The sequence below is a fragment of the Micromys minutus genome, assembly GCF_963924665.1.
Source record: "Micromys minutus genome assembly, chromosome: 4".
In the NCBI taxonomy this organism is placed as follows: domain Eukaryota; kingdom Metazoa; phylum Chordata; class Mammalia; order Rodentia; family Muridae; genus Micromys; species Micromys minutus.
This window is the reverse complement of record NC_137973.1, coordinates 88385796-88412918: the sequence shown is the minus strand read 5'-3', so window position 1 is coordinate 88412918 and position 27123 is coordinate 88385796. Positions and strand designations below refer to the sequence as shown.

Here is a 27123-nt window from a genome sequence, read left to right as displayed (position 1 = left end):
CCTGCTCTCAGTAATCCGGGCCTTGCCTGCTGCGCGCGCTGATGTCGTCACCGCCAGCTCCCGGGCCCGTAGGACCGACGACGAGCCCTTCCGTTGCCCTCACCAACCTCGCACTGAGGAGAAACTTCTTTCGGGTAAGTGCGTCTAACGGGCTGGGCTAGAAGACTTGGGCTCCCTACACCGAGCGGTCGGGCACGGACTGCACTGCCCAACGTCGCGTCAGAACGTGGCGGCGACGAAACCTAAGGCGCGGCCTGTGGCCCTGATCGCCAGGCCTGGGGATTGCTGGGTTCACCGAGTGGGTGGTCTCGAGTTGATACCGGAGTACTGGATAACGAGTGTCACGAAGCTTGGACCTTAACGATGTGTACCCACCTGACAGCTAAAAGCTGTGGTGTGTTACGAGCCGCTTGGACTAAGAATCCTACCCGCGTACAGACAGACTAACTTAAGCAGTTGATCCCACGGTTATAAAGCTCATTTTTCACTGATTTATGTATAACACAATCTTACGAAGTTTTAAAAATAATTTCTGATAATGAAAATGTAAACACTGACCGGGCGTGGTGGCGCATGCATTTAATCACAGCTCTCGGTAGGCAGAGGCAAGTGGATCTCTGAGTTGGAGGTCAGCCAGGTCTCCAAAGGGAGTCCAGGACAGCCAAAGCTACACAGAAAAACTCTGTCTCAAGAAAGGAAGGAAGGGAGGGAGGGAAGGAAGGAAGGAAAGGAAGGAAGAGAAAAAATTGTAAATACATAGTTTGTTGGAAATACAAAAATGAAAAATTTATTTAATAAGTAACAATTTCCTGCTTAGTTTTTCCTGGAGTTTATAACGTATTGATGTATTTCTTCAAACGAAGAAGTAGCCCTTGAATGTCCTGGGCTGAGGATATAGCTCCCTAATGTGGGCAAAGCTGTGAATCCTGTGCCCACCGTTGCACCAAATTTCTTTGACTGAGATTGATTTAATATTGCATTTCTCTCAAGTTTAGTGTTTGTTTTTGCACTCATGGATAGAAAGCTTCACGTGCCCTGGTGCTGTGGAAGTCAGAACAACTTGAGGGAGTCGCTTCTTCTTTCTCCACCAAGCTTGACAGCAAACATCTTTACCTGCTGAGCCATCTCACCAGTATGAAATAGTTATGGGTCTGGGGATGTTCAGAAATTCACTAGAATGCAGCCATCTCAGTCAGGGTTTTATAAAGGCAAAAAATATGAAATTAAAATGTGTTTATGTACACAAGCAGAACAAGCTTGTTTACCGAAACAGAAGTAAAACATTTTAATCCTTAATATTGGAGGTCTAACTTTGCTTTATAGGTCTCTTAAGTACAAAGATTTTAACTTTTAAACATAAAGTTAGCCATCAACATAGCATCAACCACCACAGAAATGATTTTTTAGGTTATTTTGTTATTTTATGTGTATTGGTGTTTGCCTTTTTGTTCTAAGAAGGTATCAGGTCCTTTGGAACTATAGTTATTGGATGTTGGGATTGAACTTTGGTGCTCTGAAAAAAACATTAAGTGCTCCTAACCACTGAGCAATCTTTCCAGCCCCCATTTTTTCCACTTCTCTTAAATGTAAAGAACACATGCAAGGAGAAGATTGCATAACTCTTGTCACCCTAATAAGGAGAACAGTATTAGTTGAAAAGTAGATTTGGGGTGGTCTGACCATTCTTCATTACATGCAGTTTCACCCAAATGATTTTGGGGGTTTTGTTTTATAGTCTATAGAATCTCACTATATAACTTTAGTTAGCCTGGAACTCACTATGTAGATCACATTGGCCTCCAACTTGAATAAATCCACTCTCTAACAAGATAATACAATCTTGTATTATCTATACAAGATTAAAAGTGAGTGCCTCTACATCAATAAATACGAACTGGTGTAAGAATTTGGCTTATACAAGTTCATAAAATATTTTATATTATGCTTATATATCATGTGGAAAATAAACAGTAGTACCCAAAATTATCTTTTGCATTTATGAAAATGATGTATTTGTTGCTAATTGATGGAACCTGAAAGCTAATTTATGAATTGAGCTTGTTTATAAAATATCTGTGGCTGTAGTATTTAGAATTAGGTCTTTATGATAGTTTAATTACTTTAAGACTAGTGCTTTTAAAAATTAAACACCTTTTTTTAATAGTGGCACTCAAAATATTTGCTAGTTTAAAAATTAGACAATATGGGGACAGTTGGAAGGCTCAGTGGTTAAAAGTACCTACTGCTTTTCCTGGGGCCCTGTTTCATTCAGTTCATAGCACCAACCTATACCAGACAGGTCACAATTGCCTTTAATTCTATTTTAGAGGATCTGGCCTCTGCCAGCATCTGCACACATATGGTATACATAAAAACTGATACAGGGACCCATATGTGTATACACACACACATATATATATATAAATAAAAATAGATTTCTACATTATTGTAGTAGCACCAAATAAAATAAAAGATCACATCTTCTGGAATGCAGTTCAGTTATACAACACTTGCATATCTTGCAAAGGCTTTGGGTTCTATCACCAGCTCAATGGAATAGTGTAAAGGAGCCCTCTGTCCTGCTGAAGATTTAGGCACACCTGCCTTTTGTTATGGAGGTGTTTGACTATGGTTTATGTAGTTATATGTCTCTTGAGACTACTTTAAAAAAAAAGAAAAAAAAAAAAAAAAAAGACACCAAAACCATAAGCACTCAAATCACCCAGAAAATGCTACTTTGTTTCATGGCAGAAAGTAAGACTTATTATCAAATAAAGACAGGGAAATCCATTTTTACCACTACAGTTTAATAGTACATTTTCTAACATGGCTATGTCACTCATGAACTTTTGTGTATATGTTAGACTTTTTTCACAGTTGAAAGCTATAGTTGATGATTGACTCACTAAAATAAGTGGTTTCAGTTTTAGTAAGAGGAAAAGGTGTTAATTTGTGCAGTGTTTTCAAGCACACTTGTTTGTAAAATACAAATAAGCAGAGACATCTTGCTTTGCAGGCATTCTGTTTATTTTTGTGAAAAGGAAGTTTAGCCTGTTTAAATCAATATCATTCTTATATTTCAGAATATTACCTTATCTTCAAAAGCTAGTATCTTGTGGTAAATGCTATTGAAAGAACATATTTATTTTCTTTGAAATTTTCAGTTTGCAATTCTTTTGCTATCTCTTTATAACAGCTGACTTTTAAAAGCAGTCAATAACGTTTCTGCCTTTGAAGGCAGGGCATATTTAGTATTTTATTCCCAATTTCAAATGTAGCTTTGACTTATATTTTGTTATTGTCATTGGAGTTGTGACTGGCCATCTTGTTTTTGATGAAGAAAATGTGTTGTATTTGGGGTTTTGTATCTATGTATTTGTGTTTCATTGCTTTTCTCCATGCTTGTGAATGCTGAAGCAATCACATTGCTCTAACATTGATCATGATTCTAATATATGGTCTGTTATATTCTGATACACTCTTTCCTACTTTATGAGACTTTCTAGCATCAGTTTAAGTTGTTAAAGGAAAGCATAAATAATCTAATAGTTTACTGAAAATCATAGACTGTTCTTTTAAGCTTTGGTGATTAAATTTCTGGATGTTTTAGTCACCTTTGGCATTTCCTTCACCCACAATTTTTTGTCTACCTGAGCTGTTCTGTTTGTTTTCCCCATTGTTGAAAATATTGCAGTGGTATAGCCAGGCATGTAACTCATGCTTGTAACCTCAGTATTGGAAGACTTAGACAAGAGGATCATTCAAGTTTGAGACCACTTTTCTAGGCTGGACTGCAAAGTGACAACCTGTCTCCACAAACCAACCAACGCAGTTACATGTACTGACATATACTGGTGAACATTTAAATACAGTTGTCTAAACATGTAAACTCTTCTTGTGGTCTATCATCTAAAAATACCTGTTTTTCACTTTATACTCAATACTCTATACTCAATTATACTCTTAATACCATTAACACAGATGCTCATTTTCCATCTTAGAGATGCTGGTCTAGCTTTCCTTTCTTCTTATTTCTCAGAAGTATGACCATCATCTTTTCTCTCCCACAGATTTGATTGATGTCATCAAAGTGCTTTAGGCTTTAGCCTGAGCAAATTGTGGCTAATGGCATTTACAGACTGCTGCTTACTGTCCCTGTCCTTTGTTAGCAATTATTTCAAATATGCACTTTCTGTGTTCATTCATGGCTCATTGGGTCATACCACAGTAATTTTAATTTGTTTATCGAAGATATGTTCAAGTGTTTGTGTGTTCTGTATAATACTCTCAAAACACAGAGACATTCTTCCTAAAAGAGTTTTCTTCAGAAATGTTCCCAGTGTTTCAGAATGCTTGTTAGCAGTTGTCCATAAGCATGCTGACAATCAGGCAGACATCGAAAATCTCTCTTCAAAGAGGGGATATCTTTACTGTCACTTAAAAGTTTACAAATATCAACTTTTTACAGTATTTATATAGCTTAAGTTTTTAACATTAAGTGCAAAATCATTGTAGTAAGAAGTTTGCCACATGTAAGATAATAGAGAAATGCTGAGAGTAATCACTAGTCTCTCCTAGTTTTTAAATTTAAAAAGTTTACTATAATTGACAAGTGACTGCCAGACAACAATGGGAATAAAAGCTTTAGGGAGATGGCTCTTCAGTGAAGTTATTGTTTGGATCCCTAGCACATAAGTTAAAAAACCTGGTGGGCTGTGCTTATTCCCAGCACTGAGGAAGTGAAGACAGGAGGCACTCTGGAGCTTGCTGGCTAGATGACTAGTGCTGATGTTGAATGACTTCCAAGATGCAATGAGATACTACATCTCAAAAAATGAGGTGTGCAGAAATATAATAAGGAGTATCAAGAAGAGCTTTGTATCCAAGACAGTCTACTGTGTATATATATCCATGTGCCTCTCCACACACACATATGTATACCCATGCGTTCATAGGGACTTTGAGTTACTGAATTCAGGCATTTCTGAATGAATGTCTTCACTGTGGCTAGTGTGTCTAGGCTTCCAAATTGCCTTTGTCATTAAAATGCTTTAAAAAGCCAAACTGGGGCGTGGGGAAGTAAAAACACCCATTATCAGCCTCTGGCCTGCACATAATATGCAACTCATGAGCACATACCACACATTTAAACCATTTGCTTTACTTACTGTTTTTGTTTTTCAAGACAGTTATCTGTAGCCTTGGTTGTCTATAAATTCCCTCCATAGACCAGGCAGGAACTCACAGAGATCTACCTGCTTTTGTACTTATTTTTGTTTGGTTTGGATTTTGGAATAAGACTTCACAAAGCTTCTCCATCCCCCACCCCCACCTAATTTTGATTAGAATAGTTTTTTTTGTTTGTTTGTTTTTTTTTTTTTGTTTTTTTTTTTTTTGCCTTTTCTGGAAAATCTTAAAATCACTTAAACTAGCATAGATTGGATACACACACCCAGTCTTAATATTTTCCTCACCTGCTTTTAGCTATGTTGTTTCTGTGAAAGTCATTAGCAGTGATAAATACTTCACTGCTTATTCAACTTAGTAAATCTATGGTGATAGTCAAAAATACTATTCACTTACTTGATTGACCGAGAAAACAGTAAATTTTTTAAATGAAAATGTATTTAAGCCAATTTTCTTGAAGTTTTTGCTTTTGGAACTGCTAAATACTTAAATACTCATTTAAATAAAATTATTTTTTACTAGCCTTTCTGCATCAAATTCCATCGATTAGTGTGCTTAGTAATTCCTACATAAATCAGATTCTGTGGCTAAAATATTTTATCCCAGAGCTTTTTCTTTTGCTTAACTCTTAATTTTTATTACAAAACATCAAGCATCTAGAAAAATGTAGAATGTATCAAGCACAAGTTTGATCAGGGGCCTACATGGTGGAAGGAGAGAACTGAGGTCTTCAAAAGGCACCATGACATGAACAAACATAATAAATAAATGTCATAAAATTTTTTGTTTGAAATATAGAACAATATTAAAGATTTTTATGTACCTGCACAGTAATAAATTGATGTTAAATAACACTGAAAATCAAATGAAAAAGCTTGATCCCTTGTCATTGTACTCTTTGTTCTCCTGTCATTGACTATTACATGTATAGTCATTGTATGTAATCCTGATACTAAGAATGTTGAGCTATGAGAATCTGTAATTAGCAGTGAGTGATACCTCTGATTCATCGAGAAACTACTTAGCACTATCTTGGGAGTGATGAGTGATTTTGTTTTTAACTCTTATGAAGCACATTAATCAACCCCTCCCTTCTGTGCTAAGAACTAAATCACTGAACTATTGAGTAGACCTAGCGAGTATTGTCAGTATTGGCCAAGAGTTATTTGCCAGTGTACAGATTTGTAACTCTCCGTGTAAAGTCTTGAGTTTTTTAGCTTTCAATAATTTTGAGTCAAATAAATTAGCGTGGCCTGTGTGATAAATGACTAATTAAAGTAGGTTGGTGTGAGTGTTCAGGTGTTCAGTGTTTACTGGACAGTAACTTTCAGACATCGTGCTAGGTTCTGCAGTCTGAGGGGAAATACATTTGAATAACAAAAGCAGTGGTGTTGGAGACAGGTGGCAGTGAAATGAGATTAGGGAACTTCGCGGCTTGTATAAATGCATGGAGAAAGCAATTTTTGTGTCTTTATGTTGGAGAACTGGAATAGTTCAGATGAGGCTGAAGAAATAAGGCAGGGGTTTTTTGTTTTGTTTTTGTAGTGAAGAATACGCGTGTTAAAGCAGGTGTATTTCAAACTGCTGACCATATACTGTAATATATTGAAGAACTCTAAAACTTGTAAAGGTAAGCTAAAGTTAAGTGAGCGTACAGAGAGCCAGGGCGTGTGTGTTAAACTGTCTTTGCTGGAGGTTTCAAGTGGCTAGGTGGAGGGATTCTGCCTGAAAATGCTTCTTGTGCTGTGTGGAATAAGCAGGAACCATTTCTAAGGTGGCTCTGCTGGGTGGGCGCAGCCGGGACAGTTGCTGTAGCGCAAACTGGACGCGTACTTCCGGGATCTGGGCGCATGCGCGGGCGGGCGTGTGGAATTGTGGGCCGGCGGCGCTGCGCGAGGTCGGCGGCCGTTTGTGTGCGGCCGGCGGCCGGTGCCGCGCGCTCTCACTGTGTCTTGTGTTTGATGTGTTGAGCAGGAGGCAGCCCGCGCCATGAGCAACACCGCAGTGGTCCCCAGCGCGCCGGGCCCGGGCCCGGGCCCCAGTGGCGGGCCAGGCGGCGGCACCGAGGTGATCCAGGTGACCAATGTGTCCCCGAGCGCCAGCTCAGAGCAGATGCGGACGCTCTTCGGCTTCCTGGGCAAGATCGACGAGCTGCGCCTCTTCCCGCCGGAGTGAGTACCAGGGCAATGAGGGCCCGCGGCCCTTCCGGTGAGGCGAGGCGCGCGGGCCCACCAGGCCGCAGGCCAAGGATGAGCGCCCGTGTGGAGTTTTACAAATGTTTTAACTCTTGACGTTGTTTACACCATCATCTTGCTTCGGGCACTTAATGTTTCGATTAAGAAAAGCTATTCTAGTGCTTTGTTAGAAAAGAAGTAAAATTGTTGCTGCTATACTCATTTGGCGTAAATCAAGATTGCTCTTAGGTGATTCTGCACTAGGGAAGAGCATCAAACCCTAACTCTTCGATAGACGACTAAATCAATGGGCCTGAATACTAAGCTTTTATATAATTTAGAAATTCATCATGACTGAATCCTGCTATAATTTAACAGAATGTTTAAATTTGGATTAGATTTTATGTGATTTTTGTCTTTTGAAAGTTTTTATTGCAACAGTATTAAACAAGTATAATTACTGTAAAGAACAAAAGTTATGAAAATACACATTTCAGATAATTGTGTGTGCTCTAGAAGAATGAAAAGTTTAGTGAAAACATAGTGGTTAATATTAGTAAAAACTACTAACCAAATTTTGGGGGTTTGTGCTGTCCCTTAAATTAAAGATAAGAAATTAGAATCGTCACAGTTTTCTGTTGTGTGTGTAATCACTAATCATACTGAAGTTGATAATATAATTCTATGTGTTTAACATTTCATGACTTCCCTACATGAAATATTTTACATAACTATTAGTGCTTGACATTGGTGTGTTCTTAATTTTTAGAGAAAATATGCAAAAGTTAGGTTAACAGTTTTGTAACATTTTAGTAACAGTTGCTTGGAGCAGAATCTTGACTTTGCAAATCAACAGGTAACTCCGTATAAGCATACAGAAATTGATATTCTCTGTTTCCTTATATCCCACCCTTCAGATTGCTCCTAAAACTAACAATAAAACTGTAAAAAAAAAAATGTATTCAATTTAATTGTGATTCTAGCCCTGCAGATTAGTAAATGTTCTCTTTTACTCACTTTGTTTATTCTCCAAAGCAAATCTATACTGTACTATGAAGATAAAAGAAGTGGTTATTAATGTATTGGGGTTTTTTTCCTTGTTGACCTAGCTAGTGGACAGTGCCTTAAAGGAAGTTGTGATAGGCTTGAGTCTGGTCTTTTTGTGGTGGCATGGGTGATTCCATCATAAACTGATAGTTGCAGGGTTTATTCCTTGAAATGATGTAGGGTACTGTGTACTCACCTTCAAACAGCACAGCAGCTGTCAACAGTTCACAGAATGCAGTCAGCCTTCCTACCTTTCATAGAGCCAGATTCTTGAGTTCATCAGCATTCCATTTTGAAGAATACATGCCACCATACACACCTACTAAAACACTTCAGGCCGAGGAAGGGCTTCGGGGCAGTCAACGTAGGCTATGCTGACCTCCAATCAGGATCTTCCTACTTTTACTTCCCAGGTGCTATGATTTTAAGCATGGTGTTCACTGTATCATTGTTGAAGTGGATAATAAAGTATTTAGTTTTAAAGGAATTTCACAATGGGATGCTAATCTAGGTAAAGATCCCAGTGAAGCATGTCAGTGTCATGCTGTACTTGAAGGCTACTGTCTACAGATAGATTACTTTAATGAGTTACTGCATATTTCATTCTATAATTAGGAAGAGGCTTGTGAAGTCAGTAAAACTATTCTCAAGTGATTGCTACTCTTGTTACCTCTGTAGCCTTTTGGGTTCAGAGATACTTTATTTATGAAAACTCATGTTAGAAATGGCTGACACAGTACTAAGGTAGAGTTAAAAGACTGGTGTGATAGCCTAAACCACAAGTTCTTACACTTGAGTAGCCATGAATAGGGGATCTTAAGAGTGAAGTCCCTACTAGGAAAGGGATTCTGCTTCAGGATGCTCTTGGTGAACACTAGAATTCACAATTTTCTATGTACTTCTTAGAAGATACTTTGAAATTCTTTCAGCAACAGAAGCATAAGAGAGCTGTTTTTCTTGCTTCTTAGGATAAAGATACTTATGCTTTTAAATATAGTCCTTACACAGAGTAAAATGTATTTGGTAAGTCAGACATAGTTAACTTGAAGGCAATGTTTTCTGGTTTTCTAAAAAATTGTTTTATATGTACTTCACAAATGGTCTTTTTTTTTTCATATGAGTATTTTGTATGCATGTATGTCTGTACTTTGTGTGTGCCTGATGTGAGACCAGAAGAGTGCACTGACTGCACCCCCTCAGGCTGGAATTATAGACTGTTGTAAGTGGCCATCTGGGTACTGGGAATCGAACATGAATTCTCCACAACAAGAAGTGCTCTTAACTTCATTCTACGAAATGGTTTGGGTTTTTTGTTTGTGTTTTGGGTTCTTTTCACTGCAGATTGAACAAAAGTTACCAGTGTTATTTCTAAGGTGTTGTTCCCTTATGTTTTAAGAACAGAAGGTAACTTCATTTTGAAGAGCTTTGTAAATTTAATGGTTAATTTTTTTAAAAATAAATGGCAGAAAAAACAAAACAGGTGTCTCCTGTGCTCATGCTAGAACATTCTTTTCACTGTTTGTAAAAAAATTTCTCAAATCCTAGACACATTTTTAATGTGTTTGTTGAGCCACATAATCTCAGCAGGAAGGTGTAGGCAGAAAGATCAGGAGTCTTACAAGGCTAGCCTGAACTTACATAACACCCTGTCTCCGAAACAAAGCCTTGTCCTTTTAGAAATATTGAGCATTCAGCTTTGTGGATACAGCTGCCTTGTTGCTTGGTTCTCTACCTTGAGTTCATTTTTACATATCAAGAATCATTAAAGTAAAAGGAAGGGTTAATGTTGCTGTGCTGTCGGGGACTATGAGATTATTACTGTCCTGGGGAGCTGGTCTCCTTAGTAACTTGTGGTCTAGATCTAGGAGGAAACCCTTGCCTTGATGCTAGGAATTGATCTATTATATCTTTTTAAAGATTCACCATCATCTTTCATTGTCATAGCTTGTGCTTTATCATGTGTCAGTGGAAGCAAAGTGTAGTTTGGGGAGGAGGTGCTATATAACATGTACAAATGCCTGCATGTATGCTTTCTACTCTTTTGTTTGACAATGCTTTAGACCAGAGAGCCTTGTTTAAAGTACTTAAAAATTCTTTTATATTCTACAGATGTAAAGTCAAGGTGGGGAATCTGTTGATCAGGTCAAGAATGCTCATTGATTATCAGATAGATGTAGCTTTTTGGTTTGGTTTGTTGTTTTGAGACAAGGTTTCAGTGTAGCCTAAGCTGGTCTAGAATTTACAGCTTCTGTCCCAGCTTCCTGGTGATTGGGATTATAGGGTTGTGTCTACTTAGGTGTACCTCTGAGGTTAAAAAAAAAATCTTAAACCATTTGTTACACTGTGAAGTTACCTATAATGAAAACTTTCTAAGCCTGAACTGTCTGTCACTTGTGTTTAAAAAACAGTTGGTGTTGGAACTTGGACTTGAGCAACACAAGCACATGTTTGCACAGTCACTAAAATGATATAGTTGTCTCTCCGACTTAAACATTTTTGTAAACTGCTGTGTTAAATTTAAGTGGTGATTATAGGAGCATGTCTGCACTGCATCTCACTCTGTTAAGTCATCAGGTCATGCAAAACATTCTCTTTTCAGTTGGTTAAAATAAATTAACATGCATCTATCTTTTTTTAAAACCTGAACATTGTCCTTTTGTATATATGTGATTTAGCCAATATTATTTTTCTCTAACGATGTTTCTTTATCTTTTAGTGACTCACCTTTGCCAGTCTCCTCTCGTGTCTGCTTTGTTAAGTTCCATGATCCAGACTCAGCAGTTGTGGCACAGCATCTGACAAACACTGTGTTCGTTGACAGAGCTTTGATAGTCGTGCCATATGCTGAAGGTTTGTGCTTTGTTTCACTACCTATGTGGGCACCCCTGCCTGGCCGTTGGCCACAGTGTAGATGTAGAGTAAGCATCACTAGCTTGTCAGATTCCAAGCATTACTTTGAAACCCTTGTTATACTGCACTCCATAATTATTAGAGATTTTTTTCCTTATTCTAAAACTGAGAAATAAAGTCTGTTTTATAAGGTAATTAACTTTTTGCTATCTTTAAAGTGTTTTTAAGTTTTTAAAACTGAATTCCAAACTCTGATATATTAATGTTAAGTATTATTAAGAAGTCCCAAAGGTAAACATTCATACCATATCATTCTCACACAGAAACCTTCAAATTAATGCATGATGCTTTTGTTCTAAAATCAGTAGCTAAGTCAGTTTCATTTTCTTGATTCTCTCCTACCTTAAAATAAAAAGAAAACCAGAAACCCCGTGTTGAATTCCAGTATACCAAGGGTTGCAATAATTTTGGTTTTTTTTTTTTAAAGTTTAAGATTTCCTGTAGTTTAGGTGCCAGATGGGCACTGGGTGTTTGTTTTTATGGCAGATTTTCTTGTTCTTGTTATATTTTCTAGAATATCTCAAAATAACAAACTCTTCTCTCTGTTGTGTGTGTGACTTTTGTAGTGGAGAAGGCACATGCAAAACCCTCCCAGATGGCTGGACACAGTGGGTGCTCTGCAGCTGCAGGCTCTAGACACTAACTAAACCAGCGAGCACTCGAGCCCCCAAGTGTTTCCTGCTGTCACCATTTGTTAACTGCATTCTCTCTCTTTTTACGTTTTAGGCTGTTAATTTGACAGGAAAAAAAATGAGCAGGTTTTTGGATCTAAAAGCCACTGTAACAGGACAGCACTATTTTAATGCCATTTTGTAAAACTTTTCTAAGGCATACTTTAAAGTTAGCTTGTTCCCAGTAAACTGCTGCTTGGTTTGCTTTTGGTAATTATAAACCTTTATTTGAGGAAATCATTGACAAGATATACGTACTGAATTTTAACTTAACAATTTAATATACTGTCCATGATCTACATGCTTTCCCTTTCCTTTAATAAACTGGTTAGTGGAAGCTGTATCTTGTAATCGTTGCTTTTTAGATGCTTAGATAATTGAAGACAAATGTGAAGATTTGCCACCATACTTGTGAAAGTTGTGAAATGTCTTATAGAGAATTGCCTCTGGTTTTTCTAAAGAAATTATATTCAGAGATGAGTTAAGGCATGCTATTTTAGTAACAGTGTATTAAAATGAGAGATGTGAGGCCAGTAACAATGTTTCTATGAAAGAAAAGTCAGAAAGAAGCTGATTTAGTGTATTTTGGATAAGCAATTCCTTTTATTTCAGTGTGCCTCTTTAAGACTTAACCACCACCTTACACCAACAGAGAACTTACAGAACTCAATTCAGGATGAGTAAAGTAGACAGTAGGTCTTGAGACGGTCATGCCATGTGAGTAATGTGTAGAGTGCTTCAGTTAGCCATAAAGCCTGGGATGGAATATATATCTGGGTTTTTATAATTATCTTAAGCCATAGTAATTTTTGTAGATGTGTTTTTGAAAGTGAGGTTTTGGGGAGTGTATATAGAAATACTTAGTTCAGGTATCTGTTTTGCTGCATTTAATTTGTGGTATGATGTGCTATATTAATGTTACCTCCACAAGTAAACTGATCTATTCAATCCCTTTGTCACCATTCACTCGGTTTTAGCCCTTAACACTTGGTGTTGGCTCTTGGTCAGTGTGTTAGAACAATAGACCAAAAGTATACGGTAAGAATAGCCTCACTTGGTAAAACATAGAGATAGCTGGATGTGGAAGGTGCTCTTAATAGTAATGGATTTGGGGGCATCTAGGTTCCTTGGTTAATGTTTGTTTCTTTTGTCTGTTTCTTTTTCTTTCATTTCTACACATTCATGCAGTATTTCATGGTTCTATCAAAGCAGCAGTAAAAAAAAATACTCTTGACGCATGAAAATTAACTGGTGAGGGGCCTCATTGCTATTTTTTAATTGTAGTTTTGTTTTTAGTCCTTTTTTAATCAGAGGATCAGATGCATGACTTTTTTAATGGATGCAGATCTTCTCTCAGATGTCTCACAATAAATTGAAGAGGATTTTAGTTTACCAGAAAGAAATGTTGCAAGTGCACTTAATTTGAGTAATATGTTGATACTTAATATATCCTCTTGAGACATAATTTTGCATGCAAAATTATCCCTTTATCTTTGTAGGTTTGTTAATATTGATGCATTAATGCCCTATATCCAAATGATCTTCTCCCCTTCCCTCCATAACTCTCGGTATCTAAATTGATGACAGCTCTGACACAAACAAGATAGCAGTGCTGTGTAGTATACATTTGTTTATATTATCGGCACTTCTCAGTGTAGGTGGAAGGAACCATTACCTTTATTTAACAGTGGTTTTTCTTTTTTGTTGTTGTGTTTTACAGTTCTTTTCCCTGGTTCAGCCTGAACTATATACCAGGCCCTGCTGAAAATACCACCCAACAGTTTTCTTCTGCAGCTTATCCAGTTTCTCTTAAGTGCCCTGTACATATTGTATGTTTTATGATGAGATGCAGTTTCTTAATATGTATTACAGAAATACTACTGGTATTTGCAAATATGTAGTTTAATTGTATTATTGAACTCTCATTTTGGGGGCTTGGGCACATTAACAGATTAATCCATCTGTATAGGGCTTTTGCTGTTGGATAGAATTTAAATTGTCTACATAAATAATTTGTCTTAGGACCTTTAGATTTTATCTGAATACACAGATTAGGCTTTAGAAGCAGGCATACATGTGGTTTTGGGCTTAAGGAGTTTTGGACAAGTTAGATATTGAATTGACACTATATAGCAACATTTTTTGATAAGGTTAGCATGGCACATATTGGAACCTAAAGCATTTTACTGTACAGGTAAGGAATGTGCCATGTTTTACCTATTCTTTCTTTCTCTCACTCCCTTTCTCCCTCCCTTTCTCTCTCTCTCTCTCTCTCTCTCTCTCTCTCTCTCTCTCTCTCTCTCTCTCCTCTCTTCCTCTCTCCCTCTCTCCCCCTCTCTCCTCCCTCCTTTCTCCATCCCCCTCTTTCTCACTATACCTCCCTTTCTCCTTCCCTCTCCCCTCCACTCCCCCTACACACATTTCCCCTGTGTATTCAGAGACCTTCAGAAACATTCATATTCATGTCATGAGTCAGCAAAAGCCCTACTCTTGATTCCAACAGAATATTTCCTTTACATACTTTCCTTCTTTTAATTTTTACAAAATTTGTATGGTAGGTGTAAAGAAAATCATAGTAACTGTACCATATTATTAACCCCTAAATCAAACTTTTTTTGTCTTGTGTATCTTGATTTTTCTGTGTGCTTTATAGTGAAGCAGCCGACACGAGTCGTTGTTCATAAAACAGCTTTTGAAAGTTGAGAGCACACCCCTGGAGAACCGACTGTGCTTGCTTACGTTTGGTTCATGACTTAAAAATCGAGTACAGGTGATGAAATCTTGGCAGTGTTAACAAAACAGTAGTGTGTATTGTGCTATTTTTTTTTACTCTAGAAACTTAACCATTGTAGAGAAAAAGGAAACAAATTTTCACACATTGAAGTTTCTTTCTGACATAAAATTAATGATAAATAGTTATAGAGATCAAACTTTATATTTTAGCGAACATAAGTACTTTCAACAAACTCAGGTGGTGTATCAGGGAGACATTTTCTGGGTGTTTTTGTGTGTTTTCTGTCTTACAAGAGAGTGTGTTCTCATGCAAGGATGTTTCTCTGCAGGAGTTATTCCTGATGAGACTAAGGCTTTGTCTCTATTGGCACCAGCTAATGCAGTGGCAGGTCTTCTGCCTGGTGGTGGACTCCTGCCTACCCCCAACCCACTTACCCAGGTACTTAAGCCATTGAATTAGAAAAGGGTATATTTGGTGTTTGAGGTAGTGTTTGATAATAGATGACTTCAGCACATATATGGAAAGTCAGACTGCCTCCGTTAGACATAGCATGTTTGTGTTGATTTAATTGTGGTTTAACTAAAAATTCTGTCAGAAAGAAGACAGGATCTTAGCAATGTAAATCAGAAACAAGGGATGATTGGGGAATTAAAAGGTGGAAGTTACCATACATCTAATGAGTGAATAGTAGTCCTGTGAGGAACAAAGCTTCAGAACAAGGACACAAAGAAACATTTTGACCAGAGGACTTAGTACTGCTATTTGCGATTCTAAAGTGTGGCTGAGTGATTTTGGAGGGAAATCTGCTCTTGGGTGTTAGTGCTAAAATTCACTGGGAAGACTGGATATAGGGGCTTCCAAAAAGAAACCTCTACCTTAGTCAGCATCTAAATAGTTGGTAGACAGAATGCATACATGACAGGCAGAAGGAAAGTACTTAGGACCCTGTCATCATCATAACACAAGAGCTGGGTTTTCATTGAGGATGCACTCTGTTGAGAGGATATTTTTCTTATAAATCTTCAGAGGAGTAATTGTTTTTATAAGAAAATAGAAGGTTGGCCAGCATATGTGTGAGGAACTACAAGCCACAACCTTTGCTTGTGTTTATGTATTATTACTGGAATAAGGTTGTGTCCAGTTGTTAGATATTTTATGTGGCAGAATTTGAACCATATCAGTAATCACCTTATACCATTGAGTTGCTATAGCACATAGCCTACACAAATGAAGAAGTTAGTGTCTAACCCAATACAGAAAGTTAAAGACGTTTTATATAAGAAACCCTTGACCTTTGCAGATTGGCGCTGTTCCCCTAGCTGCGTTGGGAGCTCCAGCTCTTGATCCTGCCCTTGCTGCTCTTGGGCTTCCAGGAACAAACTTGAACTCTCAGGTATATCTCACTACCTTTCATTTATAAACTTGTGTTTGTAGGGTATTATTTCATTAAACTTCAGTTTACATTTCAAAGCAAGGGTTAGCTGCTTGTGTTATAGTAATCTCTTTTTTTAACTCATTTGAAAGAGGTTTAAAAGTCTTTAGAATAAGCAGGCACTGACCATATAATCCAGACTGCTTAGCCTCACTCTTGATACCTTGCTTCCCTTCTATTCCATAGCCAAAACCACAAAGTCACCCATTATTAGAATTCATAGCTTGCATTTTTACCTTTTTGTCATGGATATACACAGAGCATTGCACTTTAAAGGTTGCCAGTTTTTTTCTAGAACTTTTCAACAAACTTAAAGAAATAAAATAGCACTCACTTATCACTGTGTGTTCATTTTACTTTTTTTTCTTAGTCCCTTGCTGCAGACCAGCTATTGAAGCTTATGAGTACTGTTGATCCCAAGTAAGCTTTCTCCTTTGTCTCTTTTGGCTTTATACTGTATAACTGTTGAGAATATTTACTTCTGTTTCTTTTTAAGATATGTCTTACTGTGTGATATAGCTTTACAATATGTTAATTGTGTGGTCGAGCCTGAACTCAAACTCCTGTCCTTCCAAGTACTGGGATTCCAGGCATAGACCACATCAAATTGAAAACAGTGTGTTAAATATTACATTGTAGAACAGTTACTGTTAACAGAAGAAAATTATTTCTAGGACATGCTTATTAATATATTATTATGTATTACATTGTAGAAATAAAAGGAATCTAAAATTAAGCCCAAATGTTAAGGGTTTTCTTTTTGAGTGTTTTCTAATTGTGAGTGGCTTGTTATAAAGTGGTAATGTGTAAGTTGTATTTTGATGATTTATACAAAATACACATAGTGCCCAGGCATGATGGAGCATGCACACCTTTCTTTAATCTCATCAATTGGAGGACAGAGGCAGGTGGATCTCTGTAAGTTTGAGGCCAACCTAGTCTATAGAGTGTAGTGTGGCTACATAGTGAGACCCTGACTCAAAAAAAGAAATTCCAATGAAATAGCATTTTTTTGTAGTCAGTATAAAGCATTCATTGTGGCAGAGTATGTGCATTGAAATGGGAAAAGTACAGATGTGCCAGGGGAAGGGACCACAGAGAAAAAAACTGGGTTTTTAGATCAGAGTCTGAACTCTGAGGTGGGTAGAAATTGGAGAAGGAAGTACATGTTAGGTGACTAGCACTGCCATGTTCTTACAGGTACTGTTACCCAAGTACTTAGAATTCTTTCCTCCTTGATGGTAGCAGATTCATTAGGCTTTTTCCAATGTAAACTAAATTGGAGTTTTATTCCATGTCCCTGGAGTTAGTCAACATCTCTTAATAAGTAGGAGAACGTGACAAAGGAAAGGACATGGTTTAAATGGTTACTGTCCCCACAGCACAGCATATTAGCACCAGTCATGGGTTCTTAGGCCCACTCTTGTTTAGCCTTGGCTGGCCTGAAACTTGCTGTATAGATTAGGCTAGCCTCAAGGTCATAGAAATCTGTTTGCCTCCGCCTCCTTTGTAGTAGGATTAAGGAGTGTGCCACTAGACCTTAAATCATTAGTAATTCAAGAGCTAAGAATGTAGCCTTGTGGCAATTCTTGGTATTTAAAAATCATTATGTTTACTCTTTATAACAAGAAAACTGACTTATTTCTATGTTACGTTTTGTTAAAATATACTTTATGCTCATTCTAACTAGTAAGATTTCAATGCATACTATCAAACCTTTTAAAAAAATCAAGTACTGACAAAAGTATATTCATAGTTTTATGTACAAATGCTTTAAAAATCTGTACATTTATCTCCTTTTTAAAATAAAGTTGTTTAAATTTTTTTAAAAAAGGAGTGTGCCACTATACCCAGCACTGTTAAAAAACAAAACAACAACAAAAACTTGGCTTTTTCTTTTTAAAAAAAATTTTTGTTGTTGTTTGGGGCGCTGTGTGTGTATATAAGCTACAGTGTATGTTGAGGTTAGGACAGTTTTAAGGAGTTGGTTCACAGACATGAGTCTTGACAGCAAGAGTATTTGCCTGCTGAGTCTTCTCAAGGGTTATCTGTGCTTGTAGATGACACTCCTCTCTCCATTGATAACTGAGGTCTAGTTTGTTGGGTTTGTGTTTGCTTTTCTTCTTGCATGTGTAAGCACTGAAAGGCAGATCATTAGCTTTTGTGGTCAAGATTTCATATGTAACTTTGTGAGCTATTGACCACTGTCTTAGTTTCTCCCCATCTGTAGTCTAAAAGGTAATGCTTTCCTCCCAAGAAGCTGAGGTATAGAAAATTTCTAAATCCTGTGATGAAAGGTTAACTTTAGCATCAACGTGTTCTCTGTAAACACTGAAAGTGGCACTTCACTGCATGCTGCTTATTCAGATGGTTGTCCCCAGTATCTTGCTTTCAGGGATTATTTACAAAAATGATGTGAAACATACCTATTTACTTGAAATGGAAGCTTAAGTTTCAAACTATTTTCTTGTTTTAGATTGAATCATGTAGCAGCTGGTCTTGTTTCACCAAGTCTGAAGTCAGACACCTCCAGTAAAGAAATAGAGGAAGCAATGAAGAGAGTTCGTGAAGCTCAGTCCCTGATTTCTGCTGCTATTGAGCCAGGTAAAATGTTCATACACATTTTTCTTGAATGTTAGTTCTTGGTAAAGCTGGTTAATGGCCTACATGTAGAAGTTGTTGAATAACATTCTTGTCGTTTTTTGTTTTGTTTTGTTTTTAAGACTTTCTGTATTCTGAGACACAAAAATCATGTAGTAGAGTGCCAATCAGATACTTTTGGGTGGTGGTAGGAGTTGCCGAGAGGGAACCTGAAGGCTTGTGGATGCTAAGCAGGTATAACCACCACTAAACTAGCTCTGGACAGATTGTCTTTTTGAGGTTAATTAGATGAATCGTTCCACTGTGTGTTTGTTATGTGACTGTAAATCTGTGGTGATGAAGCACATTTTCTTAAATAATTGCTTGATTCATTTTTTTAAATCATTCTTTAGTAAGGGAGAATGTTATTGTTTGGGAAATCATTTTAAAGTATAAATAATAAACTGATAAGTAAATTGAGCAAATGCTGTAAGCATATCATTTGGTAAGGTGTCAGGTAAATGATAGGGGTCTTAGATGTACAGTTAGGTTTGTACTGCTACAAAAGCTCTGACTGCTTCTGTTAAAAATTGAGGCTGAAAATGACTATGGTTTACCTGCAATGAATTCAATGGTTTCATGGTTTTACATAGGAAATACCTGTAAATTAAAGCCTGTGAATGAAAGAAATGACCAAATGAATTAGTGGCATCATTTGGTAATATTGGGCATGTAAAGAGGGCAATGGTTTTAATTGCCTCTTAGATCCTGATGTGAAGAAATTTGGCATGTTGGAAGTGAGACAGTTTGACTCTTTTACCGTCGAGAATGGCCTTGAAAAATGGGCATGGATTAGGAGAAAGCTGGCTTCCTAAAGTCACTCAGATTGTTACTGAGGTATATGGGAACAGGAGAATGAGACGTAGCTTTGGCTTTAAATTTTGACATAAATTAGGTGCTAGAGAAAGATGGTGTTCTTGATACCCTTTATATATACATGCACAGTCATGTATTATGAGAACATTTTCATTGGATCTAGATTTGAAAATGTTTATATTAGTGCCTGAATTGTAGGTATATTTGTGGACCACCCTCAGTAGAGACTTCTTAAAAGACCAAATGAGAAAGCCATAGGGTTGACTTAAGGGAATGCTCAAGCCCTCGAGCATTTACTGAAAGCTGAGGTATCCATTCTATAAAGGTTCCTGGAGTGGTAATATCATTTATAGCATTTGAGGATATCTTATGAAGGCTGAAATAAAAACAAATCTTTGAAGGCCACTTACATGTGTTTCTGGACAGCTAGAGGACTTTACATTGATTCCTGAATCTCACACATACCTCTGGTTAAATATTTCGTAATATGGTTTTTTGTTTTGTTTTTTAATCCAGACAAGAAGGAAGAAAAGAGAAGACATTCGAGATCAAGGTCACGCTCAAGAAGGAGGAGGACTCCTTCATCCTCCAGACACAGGTTAGCTCTCTTGACCATAATCTGTGCCTTAGTCATGGCTGTCCATGGAGTCCTAGAGGAAGTTTCTTGAGCATTTTAGGAGAAAGGTGTAGGTGATTCCTACTTAAAACCAAAGGAATGATAAGTCCCTCCATTGATAGGAAACACTAAAATGTTACAGTTATATAAAAAGAACAAATAACTTGAAACTTTTTCCTGTGTTCTAGATCTAGACTCTACTACGCAAAGTCAGATCTAAAACTACGTAGCAAGAGTTAAGACTAATCTGTTCATCTCCCACATTAGTTATACCCTTTTGTGAATATGTAAGGTTTTGTTTTCTGTAGCAGAGTGGATCTAGCTCCAAACTTAGGAATCTTTGCTTTCACATTTAAAATAAATAAGTAAAGCCAATGTACTTTAGCTTATGTGGATCATATCTGACCATATTAAACATTGTGAAAGTCCTAATGGCTAATCCATATTATCTTACATAGCTCTACAACATAGTTTACCATTCCCAAAACAAAGGTTTGCTGTACTTCACCAATCTAAAGTTTTAACTTAATAGAAGTAACAGGGTTTTACATTCGATTTTACACTATTTTTGTTTACTTTTGCTGTTTTATTTTTTGTTTACTTTTGCTGTTTTATTTGGGGAATTTATTTTGAGATATATGTAGCCTTGGCTGGCCTGGAACTAACTCATGCACACTAGGCTACTCACATAGAGATTCACCTGTTACTTCTAAGTGCTAGAATTAAAGACCATATCACCATGCTTGGCTCACATATTTTTACTATAATATTTTTATTCTTTAAACATTACATAGTTTATTTTGATTATTATCGCCTTATTTACATAATTTAAAATCTAGCCTCCTAACAATATACTTAGAAAAGAGTTTAATGTTTTCAGGAAATTATAATTGTTGATTGATAAATTGCCCAAATTTGGCATGACTTTTGGTTGCTGTACAACATTATGCACTGTCATTTAATGATATCTTAGACTTCATTAGAAAAGCAACAAATCAGACAGACTCTTAGATTTTCACATGTTTTTATTTTCTCTTGGAAGGCATATTTTACTATTGACAGCAGCCTAGTTTTCCTTAAAGGGGTAATGTGCCTTGTTCCTATTTAAGAAATCATCCTTCACATACTCAGTTCAAAATACCTATACCTGTTGGTTCTTGGGAGATATTTTGTTATGGGATCTTCTGGAATCAACTTATGGAGTGTACATATTACAAGTATCAGTTGTATACACAAGCACAAGTGGATGCACATTATGAACACACACCCATCAGTAGTGTCTGAGAAGGTAGCAAGGCTAAAATGGCTGCAGTTGGAAGAGAGGACTTTTTCCTCAGTGCTTGGTACTTGGCTCTTACTTCTGAGATGGGTTCAGTGTACATTTATATTTATGCACACTTACTACTGATTTACATTTTTAGGCGGTCACGAAGCCGGTCAAGGAGACGGTCACACTCCAAGTCCAGGAGCAGAAGGAGATCAAAGAGTCCAAGACGAAGACGATCTCATTCTCGAGAGAGGGGTAGAAGGTCAAGGAGCACATCCAAAGCCAGGTACATTTGTACAAAACAGACAGAGGCAGCAGCCGAAGCCCTAGTGCTGTGATTCTTTGTTACAGATTTGGTTGTGGGGAGGAGACTGGATGGGAAAAAAACTATGGCTTGAAGATGCTGCTCTAGGTCTGCCACTGTAAAGGTGTAACTTTTTTTTCTTTTTATTCTTTGTCATTTAAAAAAAATGTGTTTGGTTGTTTTGCCTACATGTGTGTTTGTGTACCACGTGCATGCCTGGTGCCCACAGAGACCAAAAGAGAGAATCAGAGTCCCTAGAACTAGAGTTACAGTGATTGTGAGCTGCCATATGGGTGGTGGGAATTGAACCTGAGTCCTTTATAAGAGCAACAAGTGTTCTTAACTGCTGAGCCATCTCTCTAGCTACTGAAACACTTCTTAGTTACCTATCTTGTTTGCTCTCCTCTTTTCCATTCAATCACTTCTATGGGTTTGATTTAAGACTCCTAGATACCCATTGTTGTGTGCTAAGGAGCTCTCAGTAGGCATCTAGGTGTGTTCATTTATCTTCATCTTCATCAGTATTTGGAAACCTTGAAAAATCATTTATGGTCTGGAGATGTAGCCATATAGAGAAAGTCCCTTGTCCTTTGATTTGACCAATAAAGTTAAATTGAGAATTTATAAGAGAAATAAGTGATTTCTTTTCCCCACCCACTTAAAACATATTTTTAAAAGACTAGTCTTGGGGCTAGAAAGATGCCTTTTAACAATCAGAGTACTTGCTGCTCTTATAGATGAGCTGGATTTGGTTCCTGGAACTGCCACCAGGTTCTTGAATCTACTTGTAACTCAGATCTAGTGGATCGAACATCCTCTTCTGGCTTCTGGAAACCTCCATGCACATGGTTCACATAAATTCATACATAGAAGTCTAAATAAATACATCTTTTTTAAAAAGAACCCATCTTTTCATTCAGAGAAAAATTCTTTTAATGTCAGTGGTTTAGTTTTCAATAACTAAAATAATAGTTGTTTATTTTTTCCCTACCCTTCAACCATTTATCATTGGTGAGCATGTACCTTAACTAATGGGAATGGAACTGTATGCATACATAGAAAAGGAACCTGGGTATTCTTTTCCTTAAGACCCAAGAACAAGGAATGGTCACACAAGAAGATACCATGTTCAATGATAGCTATACAAATTTATGTTATTAGTGATCAGTTACTGAAGGGAGAATATAATGGTCTAACACACTGTGCCTTGAAAAATTAACAGTGCATGGTGTACTTGAGAAGGTATACTGGAGCCCGTTGGGAGGTTTGATAGTAAATGCTGTCTGACAAGAAAAGATGAATGTTGGAGGACAAGGACAAGCATAGGAAGGAGACAAGGTAGAGATTTTGTGTATACTGTGGGATTTTAAATAGAAATGAATTGGAAGGCTATGTAAAGAGCTTTAGAACCAAGTGTGGTGTGGTACCTATCCATTTTGTGATGGGAGAGTTTTCAGATGTCACTGACTAATGCAGTAGCAGAAAAGGGTAGAAACTTGGCTTAGTCTGAGATGGGCATTTCCTTGGCATGTGTGCATCGAAGGAGACAGGTTAGGATAGCAAATGATAGCTGTGGTGTTTTGTTGAATTCTGACATGTTGACAGAGTTCAGGAAGTGAAAAGGACCCAGCAACAGTGATCAAGTCCACAGAACTCAACACCAAGCACAAGAAACTAGCCAACATCCTTAATACTTTTTCTCAGCATGTAGGCCACTTTTCTATTGGAGGTAAGTTCTAGGTGAACTATCAAGAAAAATGGGAAGTTTCGACAATTATTTAATATTATAAATATGCTATTTGTCATAACAAGGGTAAGATTACATTGAATGACTTGTTAGTCATCACACTTTATTAAATTATGTTTGATAGAGACAAAAAGAAAGAAGATAAAGAAAAGAAACGTTCTAAAACTCCACCAAAAAGCTACAGCACAGCCAGACGTTCTCGGAGTGCAAGCAGGTAAGGCAGCAGCACCTAAGGCCTGGGGGCATGACTGTTTTCAGCAGACCACAAAGAGATCTAGAATCTGACAAATACCTCAGTGTTGAGAAAATGAAGCTTAGCCAAGTCTTGATGACTAAGGTATCCTGAATTGTTAGAACAGCTTCATTGTGATATGTTTACTACAATCATGTTATGCTTGACAATGTTTAACTTCCTAGATAGTATGTTGTAAGTGAATGAGGGGCATTTTAAGGGCCGACTATCTCATTCATTTTAAGGCTCCAGTAACTATATATATATAAATCATTACAGTAAAGATAGAAGTGATGTGGCAAGCTTCTAGAAAGTATTTGTGTTTAACTCCATTTCAATCAGATGACCACACATTCTTGAGTATAGACAGCATTTGTGTGACCCACTCATTTGAATGTGTCAGGTTTGTGCCACATTTTAAAAAAAAAAAAAAAACTTGAAATGTTAGATCAAAGACTTGAAAGCCAATATTGCAATATTGTAAATTTTTAGAAAAAAAAACTAAAATAAGCTTTGGTATCCTTAAAGACAGGACAGTCGCAGGTTCAAGGCTAGCTTAAACTGTATCATGTGACGCTGTCTCAAAAATACCATCAAGAAAGTACAAACACTCCAGAATGTTAGCTGTAGGGCTCATTTTTACACTAAAAAGAATTTATCCCTTACCCAATTCTTTCTGGGTCTCCTCATCACAATAGTGTTTCCTTAAGCTTAAGATTGCTATTGCCTAGAACAGTCTGAGAGGCAGGTCTCGGGCTGTGGAAGCTCCTTGTGGAGCTGGTGAGACCGCACTATATTTTAAAGCCTAGTTTGCACCTTTGTGATTCTAGAGAGAGAAGACGACGGCGAAGTAGGAGTGGTACAAGGTCCCCTAAAAAGCCCAGGTCTCCTAAAAGAAAGCTGTCCCGCTCACCATCCCCAAGGAGGTAGGGCTGACAATTGTTTATATCTCTGGTTTGTAATATTTGGGACTAATGTTTTTTTAAACTATTAGATGGGGGGGTATATGCAGTGATTTTCTTTGGGGGAAATAAGTGGCATTGTTCTCTTGAAATTCTTAGTATGCACTTTTTTGGGGTAATTAGCACTTTAGGGCTCTATCCAGCTTAAATTCTTACTTTCATTATCCAGTGTTTCACACTGAACTCTTTACATTCTTTCTAGAGAGCTTGATTAAGTTCATCATCTAAGACCTGATGCTGCTCACCTAGGAATGAAACTGCCAGAAGTTCCTACAAAGCAGCTTTCTAAACACATTTTAACTGTTCTTTCTAGACATAAAAAGGAGAAGAAGAAAGATAAGGACAAAGAAAGAAGCAGAGATGAAAGAGAACGATCAACAAGTAAAAAGAAGAGGAGCAAAGACAAGGAGAAGGAGCGAGAAAGGAAGTCTGAGAGTGACAAAGATGTCAAAGTAAGTACACAGTCTGGGGCACTAACACCATGGTGCTGCTGCTATTTTATTAACAAGTGTTTTGTCTTTGAAGAAGCTTATTTTCCCATTCTCGTTGGCAAAGCAGGTGACTCGGGATTATGATGAAGAGGAGCAAGGCTATGACAGTGAGAAGGAAAAGAAAGAGGAGAAGAGACCAACAGAAGCAGTGTCCCCTAAAACAAAGGAGTGCTCTGTGGAAAGGGGGGTAGGCGATCTTCGGGAGTCCAAAGTGAACGGAGATGATCACCACGAAGAAGACATGGATATGAGTGACTGAGCCCAAGGCTGACTGCAGATGGGCCTCAGTGTCATTCCTTGTGAATCCCTAATGCTGTGTGTGTTCATCTCACCTAGGTGTATACAGCTGCACATTACCAACGACAGCAGAACGCCCAATTATGACCTCTAGTGCTTTATAGCAGATGCTATAAAGTGGTACCCGGGTGACCAGCATTGCCATGGTTACATCCATTTGCGTGATCAAGCAGCTGTACAACTGCTGCTTCTAACACAGATGAACAGCTGCATGCATCTCCAGCGGGCATGGATTGTCTGTCTCTGATCCTCAGTGCGTTCACTTAGAGTATTTCTAGAGTTTGAGTCCTTGCTGTGATAGAGCCATGTAGGGAATGCACTGATTGCATGTTAACCCCAAACGTCATGAAACCTTCTGACACGGTGACCTATTTAATGGTCTTGTTTGTTGACATGACAAATTAACATTCTTAGAGTTACATCTCGAAAACAGCATTTGTGATAGATAAGCCTTTTGAGCCTGTGGCTAAATTTTTGTGGCTTTGTTTAACTTTCAAAGGTTATATATGCACTAACCTTTTTTGATGGCTAAGTAGGCTTTAAATTACAGTAAAAACTTTTCAAATAAAACTGGCTGTAAAATGATATTTTGAATTAGAGTTGTTCACTTTTTCATAGATACTTATGGTTTTTTTTCCCCCTGATAATTTATTTCACATCTCTACCAGTGAACGCAGCCCATCACTAGAAAATGACCTCGTCCTGATTTTCAGTTTTCAACTATTAGTTTTAAAGCTCACTGTTGAACAGGAGGAAGTAGTGGTGCATTTTAAATTGACCTTCATGTGCTTTTAAAATATGACAGATCTCATTGATAATGTACTTTTATTTGATCTCAAGTTGTATAAAACCAATAAATTTGTGTTACTTTGATTGCAGTAGTATCTTATGCAGTGATTCCATGTTATATGCAGACTAGGTAGGCAACTGTTTTCTTAGTTACAAGCTTCACTTTTGTGCAGTTAAAAAACAAAAGTAGGCTACAGTCTGTGCCATGTTGATGTACAGTTTCTGAAATTGTTTTACAAGACTTTGATAATAAAACCCTTAAACTCACAAGTCATGCTTCCGTAGAACTGCGTTTATTCACATCATTCACTGTCTCCATCTTCAAACAATAACTGGAGTCTACCCCCTCATATAGATGCCAGCCAAATTGTCAACAATACCTTATGTCCAAATTGTGGTCTAACCTATGTTTTAGATATAGGACTGAGGTCATACATCAGTGTCTTGGGAAGAAATATGGTCTTACCTATACATAACAAATTTTCATTGAGATTACAGAAATTTGACTTTCTGAAATAGTATGTTAGTTGCTGGTCATATATTTTTACTGTATTACAATATTAAACAAGCAAATGGCTAGTGTTGGGTGGCTTAGAGGAAGAAAGATTAAGACGGGTTTGTAGTTTAAAAGTTTTGAATATAAATTATTAAAAATCCAGTTCTCTGTATATAAAATTATTTTTCTGGTTTGTATTTGAGTAACTTTAAAGATGGTATGAGCAGGAATTTGGTCTATGACAAATTCATCAAATTCCAGTATCCACCAAATTTTTAAAATAAAGGTGAATGTAGGTGACATTCACTTAA

General features: G+C 37.3%; 1 protein-coding gene across 7 annotated transcripts; it reads left to right on the top strand.

Moving 5' to 3' along the window:
- The first annotated feature begins 31 nt into the window (after nucleotides 1-31).
- SRSF11 (serine and arginine rich splicing factor 11) lies at nucleotides 32-26578 on the top strand. 7 transcript variants are annotated; one of them, XM_080916120.1, is made up of 14 exons: nucleotides 46-134; nucleotides 6733-6817; nucleotides 7162-7358; nucleotides 11125-11258; nucleotides 15052-15161; nucleotides 16024-16116; nucleotides 16526-16575; nucleotides 18632-18759; nucleotides 20128-20209; nucleotides 21649-21780; nucleotides 23670-23759; nucleotides 24587-24703; nucleotides 25053-25191; nucleotides 25295-26578. In XM_080916120.1, the coding sequence occupies exons 3-14, from the start codon at nucleotides 7177-7179 to the stop codon at nucleotides 25487-25489; spliced, it is 1452 nt and encodes a 483-aa protein (XP_080772246.1). In that variant the 5' UTR covers nucleotides 46-134; nucleotides 6733-6817; nucleotides 7162-7176; the 3' UTR covers nucleotides 25490-26578. The 7 variants fall into 7 exon arrangements, with proteins under 7 accessions (XP_080772245.1, XP_080772244.1, XP_080772243.1 ...); XM_080916119.1 differs by lacking the exon at nucleotides 6733-6817 and having other exon boundaries at nucleotides 32-134; nucleotides 24608-24703; nucleotides 25298-26578; XM_080916118.1 differs by lacking the exon at nucleotides 6733-6817 and having other exon boundaries at nucleotides 32-134; nucleotides 24608-24703.
- The last annotated feature ends 545 nt before the right edge of the window (nucleotides 26579-27123 follow it).